The following is a 21,006-nucleotide window of genomic DNA, read 5'->3' on the forward strand; positions in this document are numbered from 1 at the left end:
AGAGCCTCCTACCTCTATCTCCCTCTCTGGGTTCAAATCGTGGTCCCAAAGAATGATCTTGTGGTCCTTTGCCCCGCCAGTCAGCAGTGTGCCATTCCGCATCTGACATAGGGTGAAGACACTGCCATCGTGGCCTTTGATCTGACGAGTGATCTGGTACACACCTGTGTGCGGAATTGCAGGTGAGGAAACAAAGGGGGAAGCAAAGGAATGACACAGTGTGTTGGGTTGCGGGACTGAGGACAGTTAAGGTAGGTCACTGATAGGGAAGACACAGCAGGAATACAGGTGCTAAAGAGGTTTGGGGAAGGTCATGCAAGGGGATGGTGGAGTGGTCCTAAAATTAAAAGGACAAGGTAGAGATAGACCTACACCTCAGCCAGCTCATAGCCCACTAGAGGATTAAGACAGAGCAAGTGAGAAAAACCAAATCGATGCTACAGAACAACCAGCAGCCTGGATTTCTGGGAAGGGAATACTGCAAATACTTCTCCATCCTTAATGTGGTTTACTGCAGAAATTAAACACAGACAACCATTGTGTGTTCAGAGGAGTGATATGTGGTTTTGGGGTTGGTGTGTGTGCATTTGTGTGTGGTGGATGTATGTTTTCGAGAGAGTCTAAATGTCTAAATGTATGCAACTGTGTGTGCGAGCATGTGGTTCTTGAGTCTGCATTTCCTGCACTGCTGCAAATTATCACTCCCACTGTAATAACACAACAGGCTCTTGTGATGCTGCACAGGCACTGAAAGGGAAAAACCAGCCTTCTGCAACTGGAGTGGGAAAACAAAGCTGGAAAAGTCCAATCCCCCACCCAACACCCACCCATGAGGCACATCTGAGTCTCGCCAAAATCACAGGTACAAGTCACAAGTACTGGGGGAAGACAAAGTGAGACGGTTGAACAACCAGTACTTCATAGTGTGGTGAGAACACAGCTGGTATTCCAGAGTGAGCAGGGGGCAGACGTCCCCTCTTAGGACAGGAAAGAGGGTTTCTCTCACAGACAACAAGAAATGATGGAGCCCTGGTAGAGCACATACAATTTGCTTATTCAGCAGTGTTTTTTTTTTTTTTTAACCATTAAATCTCAGTCCATCTCATAGCTGCCTGCCCATACGAAGCTCTTTCCAATGTAACACTGCGTATGTGTTGAACTCTAAATTGAAGATCCTATAGCAGGACTATAATCAAGTCTGTCTCACTGGTCACAACTCAGTAAAGAGATGAAAGCTGGGAATACAGATTGAGAACTGTAGTTCTGTGTGTTCTGACCTGTGATCATTTGCCATAACAGTCTTGCTGGTGGTGGAAGCTGCAGATTTACTAAGCAAGCTATAACAACCCTCCTGCAAATCGCTGAAATGTGTGCTCCCTCCCTCTCTGTCCTGTCAGCCTTTCAATCAGCACAAAACTGCAAATGCACACGTGCACAAAGAACCATGGAAATAAAGCCCCATCTAGACCTAACAGGTCCCTGTGCACCCTGGGCACTCGGCAGTCCAGGGCTGTAAATAATGAATTACCATTGAAAAGTAGCACCTCGCCCTACACCTACAACCCAGTTATTCAACATGCCAGCAAAAACAATTATCATTCGCAAAACGAGTTTTCCTTCAGGCTTTGCAGCCAACAGCTACCCCACCCTTCTCCTCCAAAATACCTAGCTCCCAAGTCCAACTCCCCACAGATGCGCAGCTGACTTGATTTGGAATAAGGTGCTACTGAGGTACCAGGTCAACGGGGTATTGGTAGAACGACACATGACTGGGGTAATACCTTTGGGCCCCTTGCCTGGGGCAGGTTCCACAGTGCTGCGGGTCCACACCAGCATGATTCCACCCGAGTCACCCGTTAGGATGTCACCGTTGCTGAGGAACGCCAGGCACTGAACAAATTTTGGCTTTTCATATTTCTGAGGGGGGACAGGAAGTTAGTTCTACCAGCTGTACGTTCAAAAGAAAGGCTACTTGTGCCTGTCTTTGTGAATATGTAAAACAAAATTGTTTAACCATGATGAACAACAAGTACAGCTGTGTGAGTATACAGTATATCTGTGTGAGTACGGATGATAAAGACAGACAAAAGACACTGTATCCCCACCCCAAAGATGCCTTGCTTGCGTGCTAGTGAGGAGCCGCTCCAGGTCCAGAAGAAGATGTGGGACTTGCCGCAGGTGACAATGGTGTTGGCGTCAGTGGGATGAAACTCCACTGCCAGGACCACCTCATTAGTGGTCTGCAGGAGCAAGGAAAGGAGGAAATGCAGATGTGTTTCAAAAAAAGGTCAGGCCATTAGAAGGAAGTGATGGGATGAAGCACCAGAGATGGTGGACGATGAAAGAAAGAGTCTTTTCATTAGTTGCAAAACAGTACCAACAATTCTCTCACCTTTATCTCAGCAATCTTTGACTTTTTCTGCCAGTCCCAGACAGTCAGCATGTGCTCATTCGAGTCATCAATCACACCCAAGTGTGTTCCAGAGTCCTGTGTGGGAGAGTGGGGGCAAAACATGCCAACGTCTATTAGTTTAGTAGTGGACAGCAAACCGGATGCCAAATGAACAATGTATGTTTTGTTTGTATCTGCCATTCTTTCCAAACTCTTGGCTTGGTTGTGCCTGCACAACAACCCTGAACGCATGTGGACACAGTATGTTTGCATGTGAAGCTCCTCTATATCAGCAGTGACTGGAATGTGCTGAGAGTGTGAAAGAGGGGAGAGAGAGAGAAGCAAGATAGAAAACAAATAGGGTGGAAAAATGTAAACTTGTCAGTTAGAGACACTCCAAGGCATTCTCCTCTTAGTCGAGTACTTCGACTCAGCCTGCTGAAGCACTGAGCTCAGCAGGGTCCAAGTACACCACACACTAAGCAGTGGCTACACTACTGTCGTATGAAGTAAGCTGAAGTGCTCCCTCTTGCGGCATTGGGGGGAACATATCTGATAGCAGGACCTTTATTTCTCAGTTGTGTACAGAAGTGGTGCATAGCATGAGCTTCTAAAGATGAGACATGTGAAGCAAGGGTGGGGACTCACAGCTTTGGAGAAGGACAGCGAGCCGACCCCTCTCTCAAAGGTGCCCAGGCCGATGACCTGCAGGGTGGACAGTGACACCGAATCCCATATCCTGACGTGCGGCTGCAGAGGCTGTGGGTGGTTCAAGGGCAGAAGTCACACGGGAGTCACTAAGAACAGTAAGCCCTGATTTATCAAGATTCAATTCATTATCCTCACACCACCAGGAAAGATGACATGCAAAACACAGGTGGCGACAGAATCTCGCCATTCACAGACCTGTGAGAAAAATGGCATCACTTCTGGCTGCATTAAACTCTTGTGAGATATGAAACACAAGCAATTGCACAAAAAAGGTGCAGGTGTACAAAGACAGAAAAACAGTAAGCTGCTAGAAACCATTCCCATTGTTTCTGCTCTTGATAGTCCAACCACATGTATGAAACATGGTCTAATGGTATGCCAGAGCAGGTCTTAACCAGGTCTGTGCAGTGCTGCGTTCAGGGTTGGCGACATTGTTCGTCTTGAATGGATGAGGGGAGAGCTCACCCGGCCATCCTTGTCCACACCAGCAAGCTGCCCTGTGGCGATGCGAATCTTATCAGGATGAACTGCAAGACTGAGAGAATAAAAGAGGTGAGCAGAGGGAAAGGGATGGTGGGAGGAGACAAAAGTAGGAGCTACAACCACAGGTTTCTGTGGGAGGGAGAAAGGAAAATGAGTAAACTCATACATTGGTATAACCACTGCGATGCCCTGAGGCAGGGTGGGCAAAGAGATAATTTTGTTAACAACTAGAAGTTTTATTTCACCTCTGTATAAAAAGAGCAACAGTAACTGCACAAACAATATGCCCACAGCTGGACGAGTAGGAGTAAACAGGGCTGTAAATACAGCGTTCCTGTTGAAACAAAAGACACAGCTTGATATCAGGCCAGGTCATTTGCCTTCCTGGAGGGCTGGGGACAACATTTGCATTTCATTTCCATCAACTCCTTATAGAAAAGCTGTAGCGCTTTCCGCTGCTCCATTTGATCAGCTCTCTTCCCTCAAGCCTCGTCCCCAAGCTCCATGCCTTCGTAATCGATACACACCATTTGACGCAATCAGTGTGGCCCAGGTAGTGCCGCTGTGTGCGCTCCTCATAGTTGAAGAGCACGACCACAGAAGCGATGAAGTAGACAATCTCTCCCGTGGGTAAAAGGTACACGTTGGCCCTGCAGTCACGACCTCGGTACCCATAGCTGGTGATGTAAGTTAAGGGCCAGAACATAGAGGAGGTGAGGAGGTACAGACACAGAACAACCTGGAAGACCAGAGAATACACTGGGATTACCCAGTTTCCAAAAGGGTGAAGTTTCTTTATGCAAAAATATGAAGGTCATTGCAGTAAGTTATTCCAAATAACACCATGAACGCATAGGTGATCTCTGTTCTGATCTGGAGGTCCCATATGGCACTTCCACACACATGATCAAAGGAGGCTCACAAGAACCAGCATGACCCACAACAGGCGAAGCAGACCCCGTTTGCTCTACACTGAGCATACCAGTGAGCAGGGACCACAAGAAAGGAAGTGCAGATAAACTTATACTGTGAATACAGCAAACTTAAGATGTCGGAAGTAACTAGGAGGGACACCAGGTCTGACCAACGGCTACAGACAAGAGATTGCCTAATAAGTTTAAACTAATAGTAATGCTGACCAATGAGATAAGACAGCTCTGTAAGGAAAAAAGACCAACAAAGGAGAAGATGTACACGTAAGGAGGCGGCAATAACAGACTAAAGTACAGGCAGACAAGGACAGAAGCAATGACATGAGCTGAGGGTCTAGCAGGGTGACAAGGCAGCATTTCTATCCAGTTACCCCACACCCAGCCAGCAAGGAAGGATACACCCACTCCAGCTTAAGCCTCTCCGGAGGCAGCTCGGTTCGCACGTCCTCATAGTTCTCTACATCTGACGGGATGAACATGGTGATGGGACGCCCTCGCATGAACATCTTAATGTAGTCCCCCTCTGTAGACAAAAAGTAGGTATCATGGTCATTCCAACACGCCTTTCATCATTCACCTCACCCACTCCTAGAATAGAATAAACAAACATGGTCACACAGTAGAGACGCAGACATAAGCATGCATGATGGCAAAACCCCAGAGCGTAGAAATCCCCAACAAATGCACAGCTGAGGCATCACACCGTAGGCCATCTTTCATTCAACAGCACATTTACTGCTTAGCAAAAGGACACCTTTGTCAAACGACCATAACAGCACAACTGATAATTTATGATACCCTGGGTGCGGTTCTGGGATGTGTGTGTCTTTAGCAGCGTTCAAATATCCTCTTGTTTACTCTGGCTGTGACGATGTGTTCAGCATATCCATGGCTGAATGTGCCTGCCGTGTAGTAAGTCAACATAGGACCTGGCAAATCCATAAACGGTTATCCGCCTCCGTCTGTTTTGCCCATGGGAAAGAACCTTTTCCACATGTAAAGCCTACCACCTAGTTTGGGCCTTTAACTTATCAGAGGCCACCATAAAAAAAGGAAAACAAATTGCTGCAGAGTCTGCAGAATTCCCCTCTAATTCACTCCAGTTGCATTTGGTAAAGTGATGCCAGACAAATCTTCAGAGGAAGCGGGGATCTGTTTCTGCAACGAAAGACTTTGCTTCTGCGCCAGCCTGGAATCACTAACATCACCCAATAAAATGCTCCGGAATAACCTCTGCGTGCGTCGAGTGCTGTTATTGGATATGTTGTATTTTGATTGTAGAGCAGATCTCTTTCTCCTAATCTAATGCACAGATCGTATTTTCTCTGACATGTACGTCGCTTTGGAGAAAAGCGTCTGCTAAATGAATAAACGTAAATAAGTGTAGAGGAGATCTCTTTTCGGGCAACAGATTCAGCAGCCCCCACACAGAGAACTGTGAAAACACAGGGCTCTCTCTGAGATGGTGATGGGGAAGAGGGTTAATCGAGAAGATGTGCTTCATGCTGGCATTCAACAGTGTCGCAGCACGCAGAAGAAAATGGACAGGTGCCCACTGAGGCCATTGGAGTAAGTTTGAGTGTGAGGCAGGAAGGAGAATGGAAGTCAGAGGACAGTAAGAAGCGTATGTTTTATGGAAAGTTATTGAATTTCATCAATAGGCAACACTGGGACAGGCTGCCACATCCCCTACTCAATACTGACACAGGCTTGGACATAAAGATTGGAGTGCCCCACCCCAGGCAGCACAGTGGTTAAGGAAGTGGCCCAAAAGGTTGTATGGTCAAGCACCATGTGGCATAGCAATAAACTTGAAAAGAGATTTTAATCTGATTCACTCCAATGAAAGTCTCAGCTGTCTAAATGTCCAGGTGTAAAATACCCTGTTGAAGTGGACACATGACCTATGTAAATGATGCATTACCTCTTTAAACAAAAAACTGAATCAGTAAGGAAAAGAGCAACAAGTAAACTAATGAAAGTGTGTTATCACATAACTGTACCTGGACCTGGTGACACTAACCTCTAGGTTACTGAAGCAGAGCCCTGTACCTGTCCTGATGACAGGAGATGCTGTGAGTACATAGGATCCTTAAGAACTCATTCTTAGCAGAGCCCTCCAAGCAGAAAACTGAGGTCAAGTATGGGTAAATGCATACTCTTTTTTGTTTTTTAGGTTGCCCAGCAGAAGAAACAAATGTCATGTCAGCAGAGCCAGAGGGGAAGATATAGCAAGGTGGGAAGACAGAGCAGCTTAAAGCAAAGAGTGAGCAGTTGCTGGTTCCAAGGCTACAGGCACCCCACAGGGGACGCTTACCTTGGTTGTTTTTCTCTCGTGTTGACATTTTGGCTGGTTATGAGACAGAAATAAAATCACTCAAAATAAAACCAAAAAAAAAAAAAAGAAAAATCTAACAATGACACTGAAGTAGAAACAAAACAAATACAAACATTTGAAAAAGAACGACAAAAACAGGGTGTTAAGATATGTTGTGATTTTGGAGGGTTGGGTTGTGACTGCAAAAGTCCCAAGTCCCCGCTAGTTTCTTTGTACCCTTGTCATTCTGGCTTTGAACCCCTAGAGAGAGTTCTTCAACAGAACTAGACACAGCTATGCAAGCAACTAGGCATAATATTACGGTGCGTGGGTGTAGAGGGTGGAACTTCATTTTAGCCACTCTGACTGCAGAGTCTGTCACCGCAATGAATCATCGCTCGGGCCGCTGACATTATAATGGCACAATTTCACACAATAGCAGGTGTAATAATATCACTCAGGTTCTCGCTTAACGTAACATGGCTCACTGGCAGTTTCCTCCAGCGTGCATTAAAAAGCAGGTCACTGTCCCATTCTGTGACAAGATAGTGTGAGGACATGGCAAGCAGAGAAGATCCATTTCATCCAGTCAGTGACCAAATATCAGCTGAGGTCTTACCCTGGCTGATGACTGGGTCTTTGTGCCTGTAGATGACAGAACAGAGGTCACAGAATTACAATAAGATCTTAAAATCATGAGTCATAATTACATAAAGATTCAGAGATGTTTGAAGGGAAATATATTCCTACGGGTATAGTATGACTGCTTTTTTGTGAAAACGTTGTTTACTGATGTATGGATGTCTTCAAATCAAGTATTGGATATTTTTCTTCTGGACAGTAAAGGTGGATAAAATCTCCTTATTGAGATACACCTATGTTCATCAGTGATGGGCATCAGCGGAGTGCAGCCAAGCACTCATCATTGCAACGGTTTCACAAAGGGCCTGAACTCAGATTACACGACTGCTCCAAATTAGGGCTTTGTCCACTCAGACCATGGGGGGTAGTTGGCAGTAAAAACCTTCAGTGCCTCCTCTATGCTTAATCATCACCGCAAACCACGCAACCACCGGGAATGCGATGCTCGTTTCCCAGAACCCCTCACTCACTTCTCAGCATTCTTAGCCACCTTGGCCAGCAGCTTGGAGGTGGAGGCTGCCTTCACCAGCTTGTTCCGGCTGTCCTCGCTACTATCCCACGTGGTGCTCTGTGATCGCTCAATGCCAGACCCCCTCTTTGTACTGTGACCCCTAATTCCACCAGGCATGGGGTGGGGGTTGGAGTGGGGAGAAAAAAAAAAAAAAAAAAAACACAGAAAACTTGTTAGTGCAACTGTGATTGGGGAGGTGAAGAGAGACTGATACAAGCTGATAAGGAAAGAGGAGAGAGAAAAAAAAAAAAAAAAAAAAAAAAAAACCACACAGAGGGGTGGCATGTTGGCACTGGATGTTCTGAATGCATTACAATTTGCATTGCTGTTCACTGCACTAATATGACCATTACTCAGACTAAGCTAAAGAGCACTCCTTCAAATGTGTGTTAGAGGAGGTATCCTCCGCATGGGTTTTATTATATGAAGATGAAAGCAACTGGGATGTCATTCTTGGCGAACAGGCCACACCTCCTTGAAGTTTAACCCAATCTGAAAAGGCAGGACAACCCAAGCAAAGCGCCAGATCTCTGAAAGGCGCACGGCTAAATATGCAACTCCACAAGAAAGACCAGTGCATGCAGCAGGCCTGGAGAGTGGGACGTGGGAAGCGCACCCCTGCAATGGGTTAGTACGCAGGGAATGAGGGAGGCATGAGCCCCCAGGCTTTGGGAGAGAAACACGCCAAACAGTTTAGCCATCGATCAACAAAAAAACCACATGAGAGAGTAAGAAGACGCGAGTGAGAGAAAACTATGGGAAAACTGCAGCTGAAAAAGAGTCAAGTAGAGACGAATAGCAAAAGATTCAAAGGGGAAGACAAAGGAGAGAAGGAAAAGAACCGATTATAGTCTCCATGCGAAGCTGTGAAGAGGAGATAGCGTTAATTGCAGAAACAAAAGCCTTGTGGACTGAATCACTTCTGTACAAGAATCCAGTACCACCCCGCCTCTCTTTTTCTCTACTCCGGCTGTGAGATGATGCTCTTCAAGACTCCGCAGAGAGGAAGAGCCCCAGACATCCTGTCCAGGGAGATCAGAGGTCACTGCTGATTCCGATGGCCAGGAATTCAGCAAGAGAAGGCAAGCCTGACAGAAGTGATCCAGACCACGCTGGGTTGTGGGGCTTGTGGATAAAGTAAGCCGCACACTGGGAGCCCAAACGAGACAAAAAAAGCAGGGGGGGGGAGTCTCTCCATGGGTCTGGGTATTGGACTGAAATGCTTCTGTAAGAGAGAAGAGAACATAAGAGTACAATAGAAGAGGGGGCGATGGGAAGATGACTGGAGTGTTTTTGACCTAAAAGTATTTTCAGAACATCTGACAATGCCACATTGCTATTTTTTTTGGCAAATTTGTGACATCTCACGCACTGCAGCTGACCACAACGAGTCAGAGCCCAAAGTACCCATTTGCATGGAAGGTCTGCCTGGCCCAGTAACGCTCCTAAGGAAGTCCTCATCCACCACAGCACCGTGGACTACACAAATGCACACAGTTCTGAGGTTTACACAAAGGAACATTTTGCAAACTGTGGGAAACGGCATTAGAGTCTAGCAGAACACAACAGATGACTGAATAAATCTGCGATTTTACACCTAGAGTGTGAGTATTTGTATTTTCCCGAGACATACGTTACTTTGGAGAAATCTGTCTGCTAAATGAATAAATGTAAATGTGTAAAGACACTATAGGGTTGAACGGAGGGGGTCAAAGCTGTTGCATCAGAATTATACTGCTTGCAGCGGGTCACAGATTTCGATATATTCACTGGATACAGGATGCAGGGTTCTCTGTAATTAAAATTAGTGTTTTAATTCAAGGACTGTGTTGATTTTGATCACCACACCATAACCCTGTACCACACACAATCATTCCCCAACTATAAGATGACCCCAAGTGATACAGAGAAGCATATTACAGTGGCAGTAACACGGGGCAGACAGAATAGTGAAGCTGAACTTCAGCCTTTGGTGTGTTCTCATTAACCGGCTGACATTTCTTTGTGAAGTCATTTCATAGCTTCAGTCGACTGGGGCCAGTTTGGTTTCTGGGCCAACATCGTGTGGGTGTCGTGCGTGGTGCCCGTTTGTTTTCAGAGGTGCTGGCGGGACCGTTATAACGTGTAGCCTTTCAAAACAGAGCACAGCTGATTTGCAACAGACAGAACCCCATTGAGGTGTAATGATTTATGGACGGCCTTCGAGCGGCAGAGGATAAATAAAGATGTGACGCTCTGAGGGACGAGGTCTGCTTCCCATTACAAGTCTCCATTGTGCGGACGGCTTCTCGTGGCTCTGGCCAGCTTTTGGCTGATCTCCCGTGATGCTCCAGGGCCGAACTCCCCTGTTCTCACTTATCCTTGTTAAGCAAGGTCAGTCAGGAGAAAACTGCTTTTATGTTGTAATGAAAACCAGGGTATGAAGATAGGGATGGGAAGTAGAGAATATATAGAGTGCATCAAGTGACGGAAGCAATTACAAGGTCAGGCTGCGAGAGCCAAATTTGAAATCTGGCCACCTCTGCTCTCCGTCAATGTAAGCAGTGGACTCTTAAGGCTGAGTGTTATTAGCAACCTCAGTTCACTGTTCCATCAGTGAGGTGACATTCATGTGTCCAAAGAGGTTGCACAGAAGTGTAACCTGAAAGCTGTCACTTCAAGTGAAGCGAGGGCTTCTGTTGTGGAAGCCTTTGCGTGACGATCTTAACCTCCTGTATGATACAGATATAGCATTCTAAACAAAATAATTAATCCAGTAAAAATGCAAGCAAGTCCTTTGGCCTATTGGCTTTGGGGGGAGCATATACCTCATTGACACATAAATGACTACTAACAGAAAACTGCTTAAGAAGCAACCTTTGCAATGAGTGAACAGGCTGCGCCCTGTTTGGTTCCTGTGGCAGAACTCAAACAAACTGAGCTGCCTCGCTTGCAGCGTGCTACAGTCAACCGTGCTTCTTTACCCAGTGGTCACCCTTCCTCCTCAGGCTAAGATACCGAGATTGTATACATCTTATGCGTCTTGCTGCATGACCCAGAAAGAGGAAACAGAGGAAACATGTCCAGTGAAATGTATTTGTTCCTAAGTGATAAGACAGTACAGAGTCAAGATGAGGACTCTGGCTGGCAGAGATTAGAGAACTCCGGAAGGTAGGAGGCAGGTATGTTGAAGAGTGGCCTTTAGAAGCATTTCAGCCCACCCAACTCACAGCCTCCCACCAACACCCACTACCCCCCCGGATATGAGGCACGGGAAAGGTGCCGAAGGAACCTTTTGACCGGAGAGGAGCTCTTGCTTTCCTGGGGGAGCCTTTGAGTCTGGGGGGGATGTGGGGAGGGGGGGTTGCTGGAGGGGGATGGTGCATGGGAGCTGGCAGGAGTTTTATCATTAGCCAGTGGCTCATCCTTCTCCTTGATACCCTCCATCTGGGGCTTGTCCCTCTTTTTCTCGGGGCCGCTGGAAAACAATGAAGGGGTCACCCAGGAAGACTGGAGGTAGGGGTAAACAACCATAGACTGGGACACAGGAACTGAAGGAGGGCAGAATTCAAAACACACATTGAGATAATGAAGTGTGTGGGAAAGGAGCTGGTTCTGGGACAGCTTGAGCTCCATTCAAAACATTAAAGACACTGCTACACACAACTACCAAAAAAAAAAAAAAAAAAAAAAAAAAAACACATTTCTTGCATGAAGTCCAAATAAGTCAAAACTGATTTCTGCATCAAAATATTCACAGCCATTCTGTCAGCTGACCCATAACTTGCTGCCTTTTGTCCTTTAAGGAAACTGTCTCTCACCAGTCATGACTGGGTAAACATGTGACACATGCTTGTCTCCGATTTGAAATTCTACATTTAATCCACAGACTTAAAGAACAGGCAGGCTTCTGCATATTATTATCCTGCCTAAATCCCTCCTTGATTCATGTACAGGTCGATTCTCTCACTGAACCACAAGCCTGCAGTGAGGACGATAGCGCCGGCAAACACTTGCTCCAGTGCCAGAGACTTGTGTAACATCTTACAGAAAACCCCTTGGTAAATAAGGGTTGAATAAGTAATCAATCCCACAAATACAAGATCAGATTGTCAAAGTCTCTCGTTTAAAAAAAAAAAAAAAAAAAAATCTTAGTATTACAATAATTATCTGAGTGACGAATGTATCTTCATATACAAGTTTGCGACCGTAAATCTTATGGAATCACATTGTAAGCATAATTCAAATGAAATATGAGAATCAGAAATGGAAATGCACTAAACTGCAATTTGTGCACAGTTGTATAATGTTGGTCTCAAAATTAAAACGCGTTTCAGTTTGATTTGAATTTTTATCAATTATGCACATGGAAAAAAATCTCTGAAATTTTTGCCATTTTTTTCAGAACACAACTATGCATTTAAATATTTTTTAAATATCCACTCACATACATTATGGCACCCAATAACAGCTGGAAAGTGGTATTAAACCGATGCTGACTGAGGAACTCATAGCATATACATGTAGAGATTTAGTATATGGGGGTAGAATAGTTCTGTGCTTCTCATCAGATGCAACCCCTTGAAGAATTATTCTACCCCAATATACCAAATCTTGCTACAGACTCAGTCATTTCAGCTAGTTAAGAAATTTAGCAAACTGAAATATACAAGCTGTATACTGCTAGTTTTGGTGAGAATCACCTGCACAACTACTCTTACCACACATCCATACTATTGCTTCATCCTTTCCAGATGTCCCACTTCCTAAATGTCCCATTTCTAAAAAATGAAAACTTACATGGCTGTGCTGCTGTATTGCTTTTCATACAACAGACCACCATGAATTTACGTAAATTAAACTACAAAGACAAGGACTTTGTTTCCTTTTACTAAAGTTAATTCTCATTTTCAGTTTTTACGTTGTACTTTTAACCTTGAATTTCCATTTTATTATTGTGCAACATAAAGCAGTCATTGAAAACGAATGGCATTTGCTTCTAAACTCATTGAGAAAAGTGAGGACTTAATGAAAATTGATGGTCTGGAACACAAAGAACTTCCGCTGTGAGCCACAAAATACACAGATGCACAGGGAAATATACAGTTATTGGATTGCTGTATTTCAATTTCTTCTTTGGTATTTAATTTCAATGGTATCCATGTTTGCGTGTGTACATTTTAACGTATGGGTTTATAAGCACACGAGCATATGGAATGAGAGAAGCTGTTACACTTGTGCCCTCGTGTACCTCTTGGCTGCGGAGGAAAGCGTCTCCTTCCTGGCGATGGACACCGAGGAGCCATCTCTGTGGCTGGGCTTACGTCCACTGGAGCTGCCGTTGGTTATGCAGGACATGGAGAAGGCCTCGCGCAGGGGGTTCTGTCCTGCTGGGGGTAGAGATGGACAGGAAGAATGTCACAGTGAAAGCATGTGGGAGTGGGGTGCAAAGACGGACAGAAACCAGGGTTAAATATGGCTAGAAACCTTCCAGCCCTCTCTTAGAGGAGGTAATTGGATGCAGAGGCAAGGAGCTTTAGGAAGCTGCACTCATCTCCCACCATAATGTGCTATTTAAGAAAGCCCCAAAACAAAGTAATAAAACCAAACAAGCAAAGGCACCTGACACAGCCACGCCCAAGATGAGCCACGCACTTGTACCACCTAGAGCTACACCTCCATTATGAGCAGAGAGACAGCGTCTTGATTGTATGCCGGTGACGGCACAATACCGTGGGGCTTAGCTTTGAATAAGCCTTGCGACAGCAGACCCGTTATGCCCGCTGTCACAGGGGGGCTGCAATAAATCGTGCAGGATAGAGGGGAGAAACAAACCCCTCTCCAAAGCGTGTAAATGTGTGCTTTAGGAAGAGGAAGAAGACCGCTTTGGGGGAGGGGTACAGGAAGGGTCTTGTCACACTCAGTCAATCAGGGCATTAGTCTCTGCAGCCAGCTGCAGTGCTGCGACTTCCTGTGCACTTCCTAAGAAGTGCACACCTATCTTCTGCAGCGGAGCATGTAAACAGCAGCAACAGACAGAGTCCTGCAAATGCTGGCCTTGCCAAATGGCCATAAAGCCTAGTGACGTGGTGCAGGTCTGCTTAGGAAACGAGGCATGTGGATAGAAGAGGAAATTCTAGTCCAACAGATGGAAATAACGCAGCACTTTATCTGATCTGACTGAGTAATTTACTGTTTTGTATTAAACTGTATGCTAGACATGTCAGTTTGGGGGAAAAAAAACATATGTGCAGCAAATGAAAAACAATTATTTGACCAGGACAAGCAGACAAGCACAGGCGTATGTCAAGGAAAACCCCGGGTCAGAAAAATCTCAGACGCCAGCTTTTCTTTACACGGAGATGTTCGACAAAGTGGTAAAAACACAAAGGACCCAGTGAAACATGAGGCTGAATTTCTTACAAGCCTGGTTCTCCCACAAAGTTGGCTGTGCTGTTCCCAGAGAGATGAAAACCAAGCGGCCGGGAGTTACAAAAGAGAAAAACCCACCCTAGTGTGTGTGGGCATGTTCCATGACACTTAATCTCTCAGAAGAAAACCGCCACTGAAAGATGACTATGAGACACAGAAGCAGTGGCCGAGAAAGGCTTCAGTAAGAATCGGATCAGCAAACCCTGCTCCAATGCAGCTGTGCATCCTCGCCCTGGTTTTGTCGGGAGCGCATAAAGCCAGGGGTGATGCATTCCTGTGATGCCTCTGGACTCCAGCCTTCAGGAGCTGGGGGGCTTCAGCAGGCACGTGAAAATAGCTTACCCCATCCGGTGGCCCCAACGCACTCCAGACACACAAACACACACTGTCTGAAGGGATGGAAAGGTTTAATACCAGAAGCCAAGGGTAGATGGAGATGTTAAGTAATGCAGTCTCCTGCATGTAAGCAGTTATACACTCACTGCAGGAGACACAAAGGAACTCCCCAGGGCTTGATCTCTATCAAATGACAGGCCTTGGTTGCAACATTACCCCTTTGCCTCGAAGTACAGGGAGTACAAATGGCCTGTGCCAGCAAACAGTGTTCAGAAAGGCCTTTTTCAGACTGGATGCCTCCTCCTTCATCCTCCATAAAAACTTTTTGCTCCCTCGACAGAGTCCAAGGCTCTATTGCCCTCGTCAGTTCCATTCTTGTTTGCAAGATCAAACCTGCCTCTTGGTACCCCATCTCTCTAGCAGTTACCCCAATCTCTCAAGCTCTTCTATCCAAATACAGTCTAATTTTTCCTCTAACCGCCCACATCCTTACTTCCACTCACCTGTCCCTACCTTCTCCACTGTGTCGGGTTGACAGTTCAAACCCACTCACCAGCTACCCTGTCCCACTACATTACCTTTGCTGGTAGACTGCTTCTTGGTGGTAGCCGAGTCCTCGGAAAGCGCCAGCCGGCGCAACACATCAGCTAAGGCCGCCTTCATCACGGTGATCTCGTCCTCCTGCTGTTGCACGCGCAGCTCCAGCGATGATAGCCGGTCCTGTACATCTGAAGCACTTGCCGCCGAGATGCTGTCATCTGCACATGCGAATACACACAAACAAGACAGATTCCACGGGTTGAGCTCGTGAATGAGCATGAGACAGCTAAAACTGCATCAGCACCATGTATAAGACATAGTGACAAAATCAAGGTATGAATAGCTGTTTTTAATTAATGCATCAGCTAAGCAACTGGTAATTAAAAGAAAACACAAGGGACCCTGTGCATGATAAACTCATATTCATATTTCCAAGATAATCAGTGGAGTGGACAAACGGCAGATTGAGATGTTTACGCAAGACACCACTGACTGCAGAAATATAAAAAGAAATGATAAAATCTGAAGCGGTGGGTGATTTTCAGCAATGTGACGAGGCTGCAGGATTAATCAGGCTGAAAACGGACTGAGCAAAACAGACCTCTGTTTGAAAGCTGACAGGCAAAGAACAGTTTAAAAACAAGCGGAGGGCATCTTTGTGGTAAAGGTCTGTTTTTGGTTCCTCAGAATAAAACACATTCATAACTGACCAATGAAATGCATTGATCATTCTGGAAGCTGGCAGGGGGTTGGTGGGTAAGCGGACACACAGCAGCAGCAGCAGCTTTGGGGCTGCATTTTTGGGCCACGTTTCTGTGCTCGAGCCCTTTGCCAAACACAGTTGCGGTTTGGGTCCAGATCTCTGCACGGGACCACAGCAATTTTGTGCTGGAATTGGTCGGGGGGCCCAGGGCTCAGACTGAGATGGGCTCCTTACAGCGGTGAGGGCTAACAGCTCCATTCCCGTTCCATAGAGGAAGGTCAAGCGAATCCCAGAGAGCTCCTCACTCACTCGCAAATGTGGCAAAAAAATGGATTTACACAGAGAATTTCAGTGAAACAGGAAGCGTGCTGATATGGCTGTGAAAGAATGTGGCAGCAATGTCAAAGTAAAGCAGACTCAACAATGACCAACACGGCTGATTTATCCTACTGCTATCTGAAATATAAAGGCTAGGCTGCATATCAACATCAAAATGATTCCCATTCACTAGTACAGGGGCTGGGCAATAACAGCCAATGACAGCGGTCAGCTCTGTGGACTTCATGCTGTCCCACAACGAAAATCAAGCAAATAGAAGTCATTGTTCGGGCAGGAAACAGTATGACTTTGATTGCCAACTGCAAGAACCAAGTGAAACGAAGTTCTACTCAAATAAAGCTGACCAGTTAAGATCTATGACACAGCAGATACACAAATCCTGTTGCTCTTGGAAGACACCCTCACCTTGGTCGAGACATAGTCCAGAGCTGAGCATACAGTCTGTAACATGTCTCTCTTTTTGCCTTTACCTCCTGCCAGAAGAGTGAGGCAGTAAATAATACTGTGTATTACAGATATTGTTTAAAGAAAAAAAAAAAAATTCAAGGGCCCTAAACAACATAAAACATCTGGTTTTAACATCTGGTAACATTAGGTTTTCAAAAAATAAAGTGAAAGCATCACACAACCTCCAATGTGGTACATTTTGTGTTTAGAACCCTAGAAAACGTTGAAACAGAGCACCGGTCAAACGACAAGACAAGAGCAAGCAAGTCAACCCAACCACCCGATATAATCATAATTAATCCTCATTAACAGTTTATCCACTAGGACAAATTACTTTTCATTTAACTATGTAATGTTTGCAATCCTGAGTAAATCATTCCTGATATTGTAGCTAGTTAGTGTAGGTAATGGACTAAACTTGTGCTTGGAATATCTCTGGTTCAAGAGAAAAATTTGTTGGACCCTTTAGGAAGGACGTACCCTTAATTGCTACAACATGTCCAGTTGCATAAATGTGTGTGTAAGACTAAGACAAAAATTGCTTTCCAATACTAACATAAGGTTAGCCAACAAGTTAATTTGTATAATGATGATGGCTTGTTTAGCTGGCGGCTTCACTTGTAAACTCCGGACTGCTATCAAAAGATCAACAAAGAGCTAGGAAACAGGCAAATGAAATGATAGCTAAACGAACTGAGGTCCCATTATCAACAACCCACAACGAACCTGCTCCTAATGTTCCTCTTCGCAGAACACGTCACCAAACTCATGGCAATTTGGTTTGAAAAAAATCAATGCAATTATAGATTTCATCGAGCTTGAGTACAAACCAAATTTGCAGTTTTAATGCCAAAGGCGTTGACACACCCATGACAAAGAATTTCAGCTCTGAAATTTGTTCTTAATCAATGCATTCAAACATGTTGTTTTTTTTTTTTTTTTACAGCGCTACCTTCTGTTATCACCGCCCCCACTTTTAAAAGTCTTACTCTTCAGGTCCTCACAGGAACCTAGGACTCCATGCTGGCCTGAACCAAAGTGCAAAAAGGCCGTCAGCTACAGCACCTGGAGTAGCGTGAGTAGTAGTCACATTAGGAGGGATGGGTAAATGTTATTAAAGCCTAGGAACCAAAAAAAAATTGTTTTCTGGGGGGGGGACTGCTGACTTGGAGCTCAGAATTTGGGATGCAACAGATTCTGCTGTGTAAGCTGACCCTGGAGTAGCATGATAGCGGGCAGGTTGAAGACGGAGAGGTTTGTCGCGTTCCCCGAACGCGAGTAACCGCCGAAGCCCTCACTCGGAGGCATCGGGGTCCGCTAACCCGGGAACGGGCTTCTCCAGCCAAGGAGAGTGGGGGGTGGTTTTCAGACAAGCGAGGCATTTCCTCCGGGTGGGCAGTGCCAGAGTGCAGGCCCTGGATCAGTGAACAGCAGCCGACCACAGAAGCACCGAAGGCCTGGGGACTTAACCAACACCACTGCTGAGTAAACAGCAGTAACAAAAAGTCAAACAACAGAACAAAGGGGCCTTCTGTGTGCCTTGGAGCCACCTACCCGCTTTCACACAGGCAGAGACCAGGGAAACTAGTCAAATGTCGAAGCAGCACGCTACTTTCACGCAGGCCGACGAGACTAGGAAAAGCAGTCAAATGCTGAACGTTCACACTGTTTTCACACAGAGAATACCAGAAAAACTAGTCTTGCACCAAGAAATCCAACCGCTTCCAGAAAGACCACAGAGCCTAGGGAAACTAATCACTCGTGAGAGATAACATACTTCACTTAAGCAAACCAAACAGAGGAAACAGATGCACACGTGTGCATACGAACACAGACACGAACACAGACACGCACACGCGAGACATGTGGTGACTGGCAGCGCCCAGCTAGTCAATCTTGCAGTCAGCACTGCAGCCACAGTTTCCTTCTCAGCGACTGCACAAACAAACCTCGGAGAACACGCGCGAAGCACATTTCACCTGTCGGTGCTGCCGCCGCTCCCCCCGAGTTGCTTTTCCTTCCCTGCTCTTTGCTTTGGCCACTGATGCGACTCTGGAGGTAACACACTTGGTGATGTGCAGCAGACGAAATTCAAAATGACCAACGCATATGTGTCGCGAACAGGCATTGAACTTGTTCCCCATTGCCGAGTCTGAGTGGCTGCAGGTACTACAGAGAAAGCATGCAGACACTCATGTACAGTTACAACGCATCTCATGAAAGGGATTCGCGGGTATAGATGTGGGACTGCAGCCTTCTGGATGTAGAGGAACAGCACAGCCGACAGAAGGAGGGCGAGACGAGCCCCATCCAGACTGGAAGTTACACATGATACTGAACTTAGAGCGCTGAACACACGCTGTCCTGCCAATCAAACACACACTGCCATCAATCACATGCACCGTATTTGATCTCTCATACCCATGTGAGTCTCACGCACACAAGCATCAAATTGCACACTCCCCTAGTGACATAATGCTGGACTCCACTCCCATGCACCACGTTTCAAAGCAGAGTCCTACGCGACCCACGCCGTTGTGTGCAAACTGACGACGGCAACAAACTATAACAGCAGGCCTTGCTGCGGCCTGAACGATATCGATAACGACAAAAGGAATGGGTGGAAAACCGTTTAAAATCAGATGAAGCCTAGTGCGTGTAAAAAAAAAAAAAAAAAGGCAGCAGGTCTCTGCACTTTGCCCGATGTCTCTTCATTCTGAATTTACAGTGCCCTTCAAGAGAAAAGGTGATTCTAAAGCATATTTCATGCCCACTGAAAAATAAATCTGAACTGACTGCCTTTACGTGAAAAGCTGAGTGAGATGCACATTGGACCATTAGGCAAACTGGGACTGAACTGGTGCCTCTGACAGCCCAGTGTCCACCCACCTTCCGGGGGTACCACGGTGACGGTCACTGTCAGAAGGACAGGAAGGCATGCTAGCTTGGCACATTTCACGAGCACACGTCACATTCCATTTACTTTTCTCCTTTGATTTCCCGAGAATCCTGAGGGCACTTTAGGGATAAGAGCGCGAGTTTGTGTGCTTGCAGCAGGGAATGTCTGACATTAAGTCTGTTTGTATGGCAACCTACCCTCCGCTGACCCAAAACATGTACAGAAATACAACATCCTTAGAACAGAGAGAGCACTTGCTGAAATTCACCTATTTAGCACTATGCCCCCCTCCCCTCACATTCACCTTTTTACCAGAGACATTCTGCCCAGTTTACATTCTCTTTTTTTTACCACATAATTACCTAGCCCTGAACACACGGCCCAGACGAAAAGCTGCAGACCACACCCACACCCACTCACACAAAAACAAAACAATCTTGATCAGAAACACTAAAAAACAAACGGCAATTACAGACTGGGATGACATGTTTGCAGGTGTAGAGGGATGATGTAAATGATCACCGCGGGAGTCCTGCACACCACAGTTAGCAAATCAGTGGCTTAAAGACATGTCATTTTCGCTGGCAGCCAATTGCAGCTCTGCTATAAATGCTGATGTAGGTCGAAGACGATTAAAATGCTCCGTCGTAGAATGAAACCAACAGGTATACAGTGAAAGTCTCCAACGGGACATCTGGTCCCCAGAGAAGACAACGTAGTAATGGCAGCCCCCCTCAAAAAAAAAAAAAAAAGCTGCTCGCTCTTCCACATTCACTAAACCCACTGATGAACGGAGGAAATTGCGCAAGTCGGAACTGGTTTTTGCAAGAATATGCTGTTATAAAGGAGTGCAAGGATTCTGAAAAAGCCTTCCTCACTGATTTGCATGGATTAGTGCTGCAGATAGCCTTAAACATGTCCATTAGTCACTCTGGCTCCACTGTGAATAGTAAAAGCAATGAACTAGAGTGACCGGGAGATATACGACATAAACAGAACACACTGGATACGCATCTCTTGCTAAGCAATGAAATACAGAGAAACCTGTGAAAAACAGCACAGGAAGTGAGGTCAGTGGTGGAGAAGCAGGACTGGTCAGTGACGAAGGAAACCCACCCACTTGCCACTAGTCAGTTCAAAAGTGAAGTACAAGAGAGGGGGGAAAGAAAAAATCCAATTCTGAAAACATGTCATACGGAAAGTGTTCGGTCTGCATCGGTGGGAACTCATTTCTGCAGTTACACTACCCTCTTCCGCCACACACTCCTCCCATTTCCTTGTAACAGAACTGATACGCACAATGCACATTCTCATATTTCCGTAACGCCCAGCAGGAGACCACC

General features: G+C 45.8%; 1 protein-coding gene across 4 annotated transcripts in view; it reads right to left on the reverse strand.

Annotated features, from left to right (window-relative positions):
- Nucleotides 1-21,006, reverse strand: part of eml4 (EMAP like 4) — a 53,978-nt gene that overhangs the window by 10,230 nt on the left and 22,742 nt on the right. For 2 of the 4 annotated variants that reach the window (XM_018766239.2, XM_018766237.2), the window contains exons 2-15: nt 15,314-15,493; nt 13,219-13,357; nt 11,260-11,445; nt 7,948-8,088; nt 7,455-7,480; nt 6,836-6,868; nt 4,918-5,041; nt 4,114-4,263; nt 3,569-3,638; nt 3,041-3,151; nt 2,393-2,488; nt 2,106-2,240; nt 1,782-1,917; nt 13-164 (exon numbers count right to left, since the gene is read on the reverse strand). In XM_018766239.2, the coding sequence (XP_018621755.1) occupies nt 13-164; nt 1,782-1,917; nt 2,106-2,240; nt 2,393-2,488; nt 3,041-3,151; nt 3,569-3,638; nt 4,114-4,263; nt 4,918-5,041; nt 6,836-6,868; nt 7,455-7,480; nt 7,948-8,088; nt 11,260-11,445; nt 13,219-13,357; nt 15,314-15,493 (1,679 nt within the window). The remainder of the gene's footprint in view (nt 1-12; nt 165-1,781; nt 1,918-2,105; nt 2,241-2,392; nt 2,489-3,040; nt 3,152-3,568; nt 3,639-4,113; nt 4,264-4,917; nt 5,042-6,835; nt 6,869-7,454; nt 7,481-7,947; nt 8,089-11,259; nt 11,446-13,218; nt 13,358-15,313; nt 15,494-21,006) is intronic. The other 2 variants (XM_018766238.2, XM_018766241.2) reach the window with 2 other exon arrangements.

Source organism: Scleropages formosus, chromosome 8, assembly GCF_900964775.1.
Source record: "Scleropages formosus chromosome 8, fSclFor1.1, whole genome shotgun sequence".
Lineage (NCBI taxonomy): Eukaryota > Metazoa > Chordata > Actinopteri > Osteoglossiformes > Osteoglossidae > Scleropages > Scleropages formosus.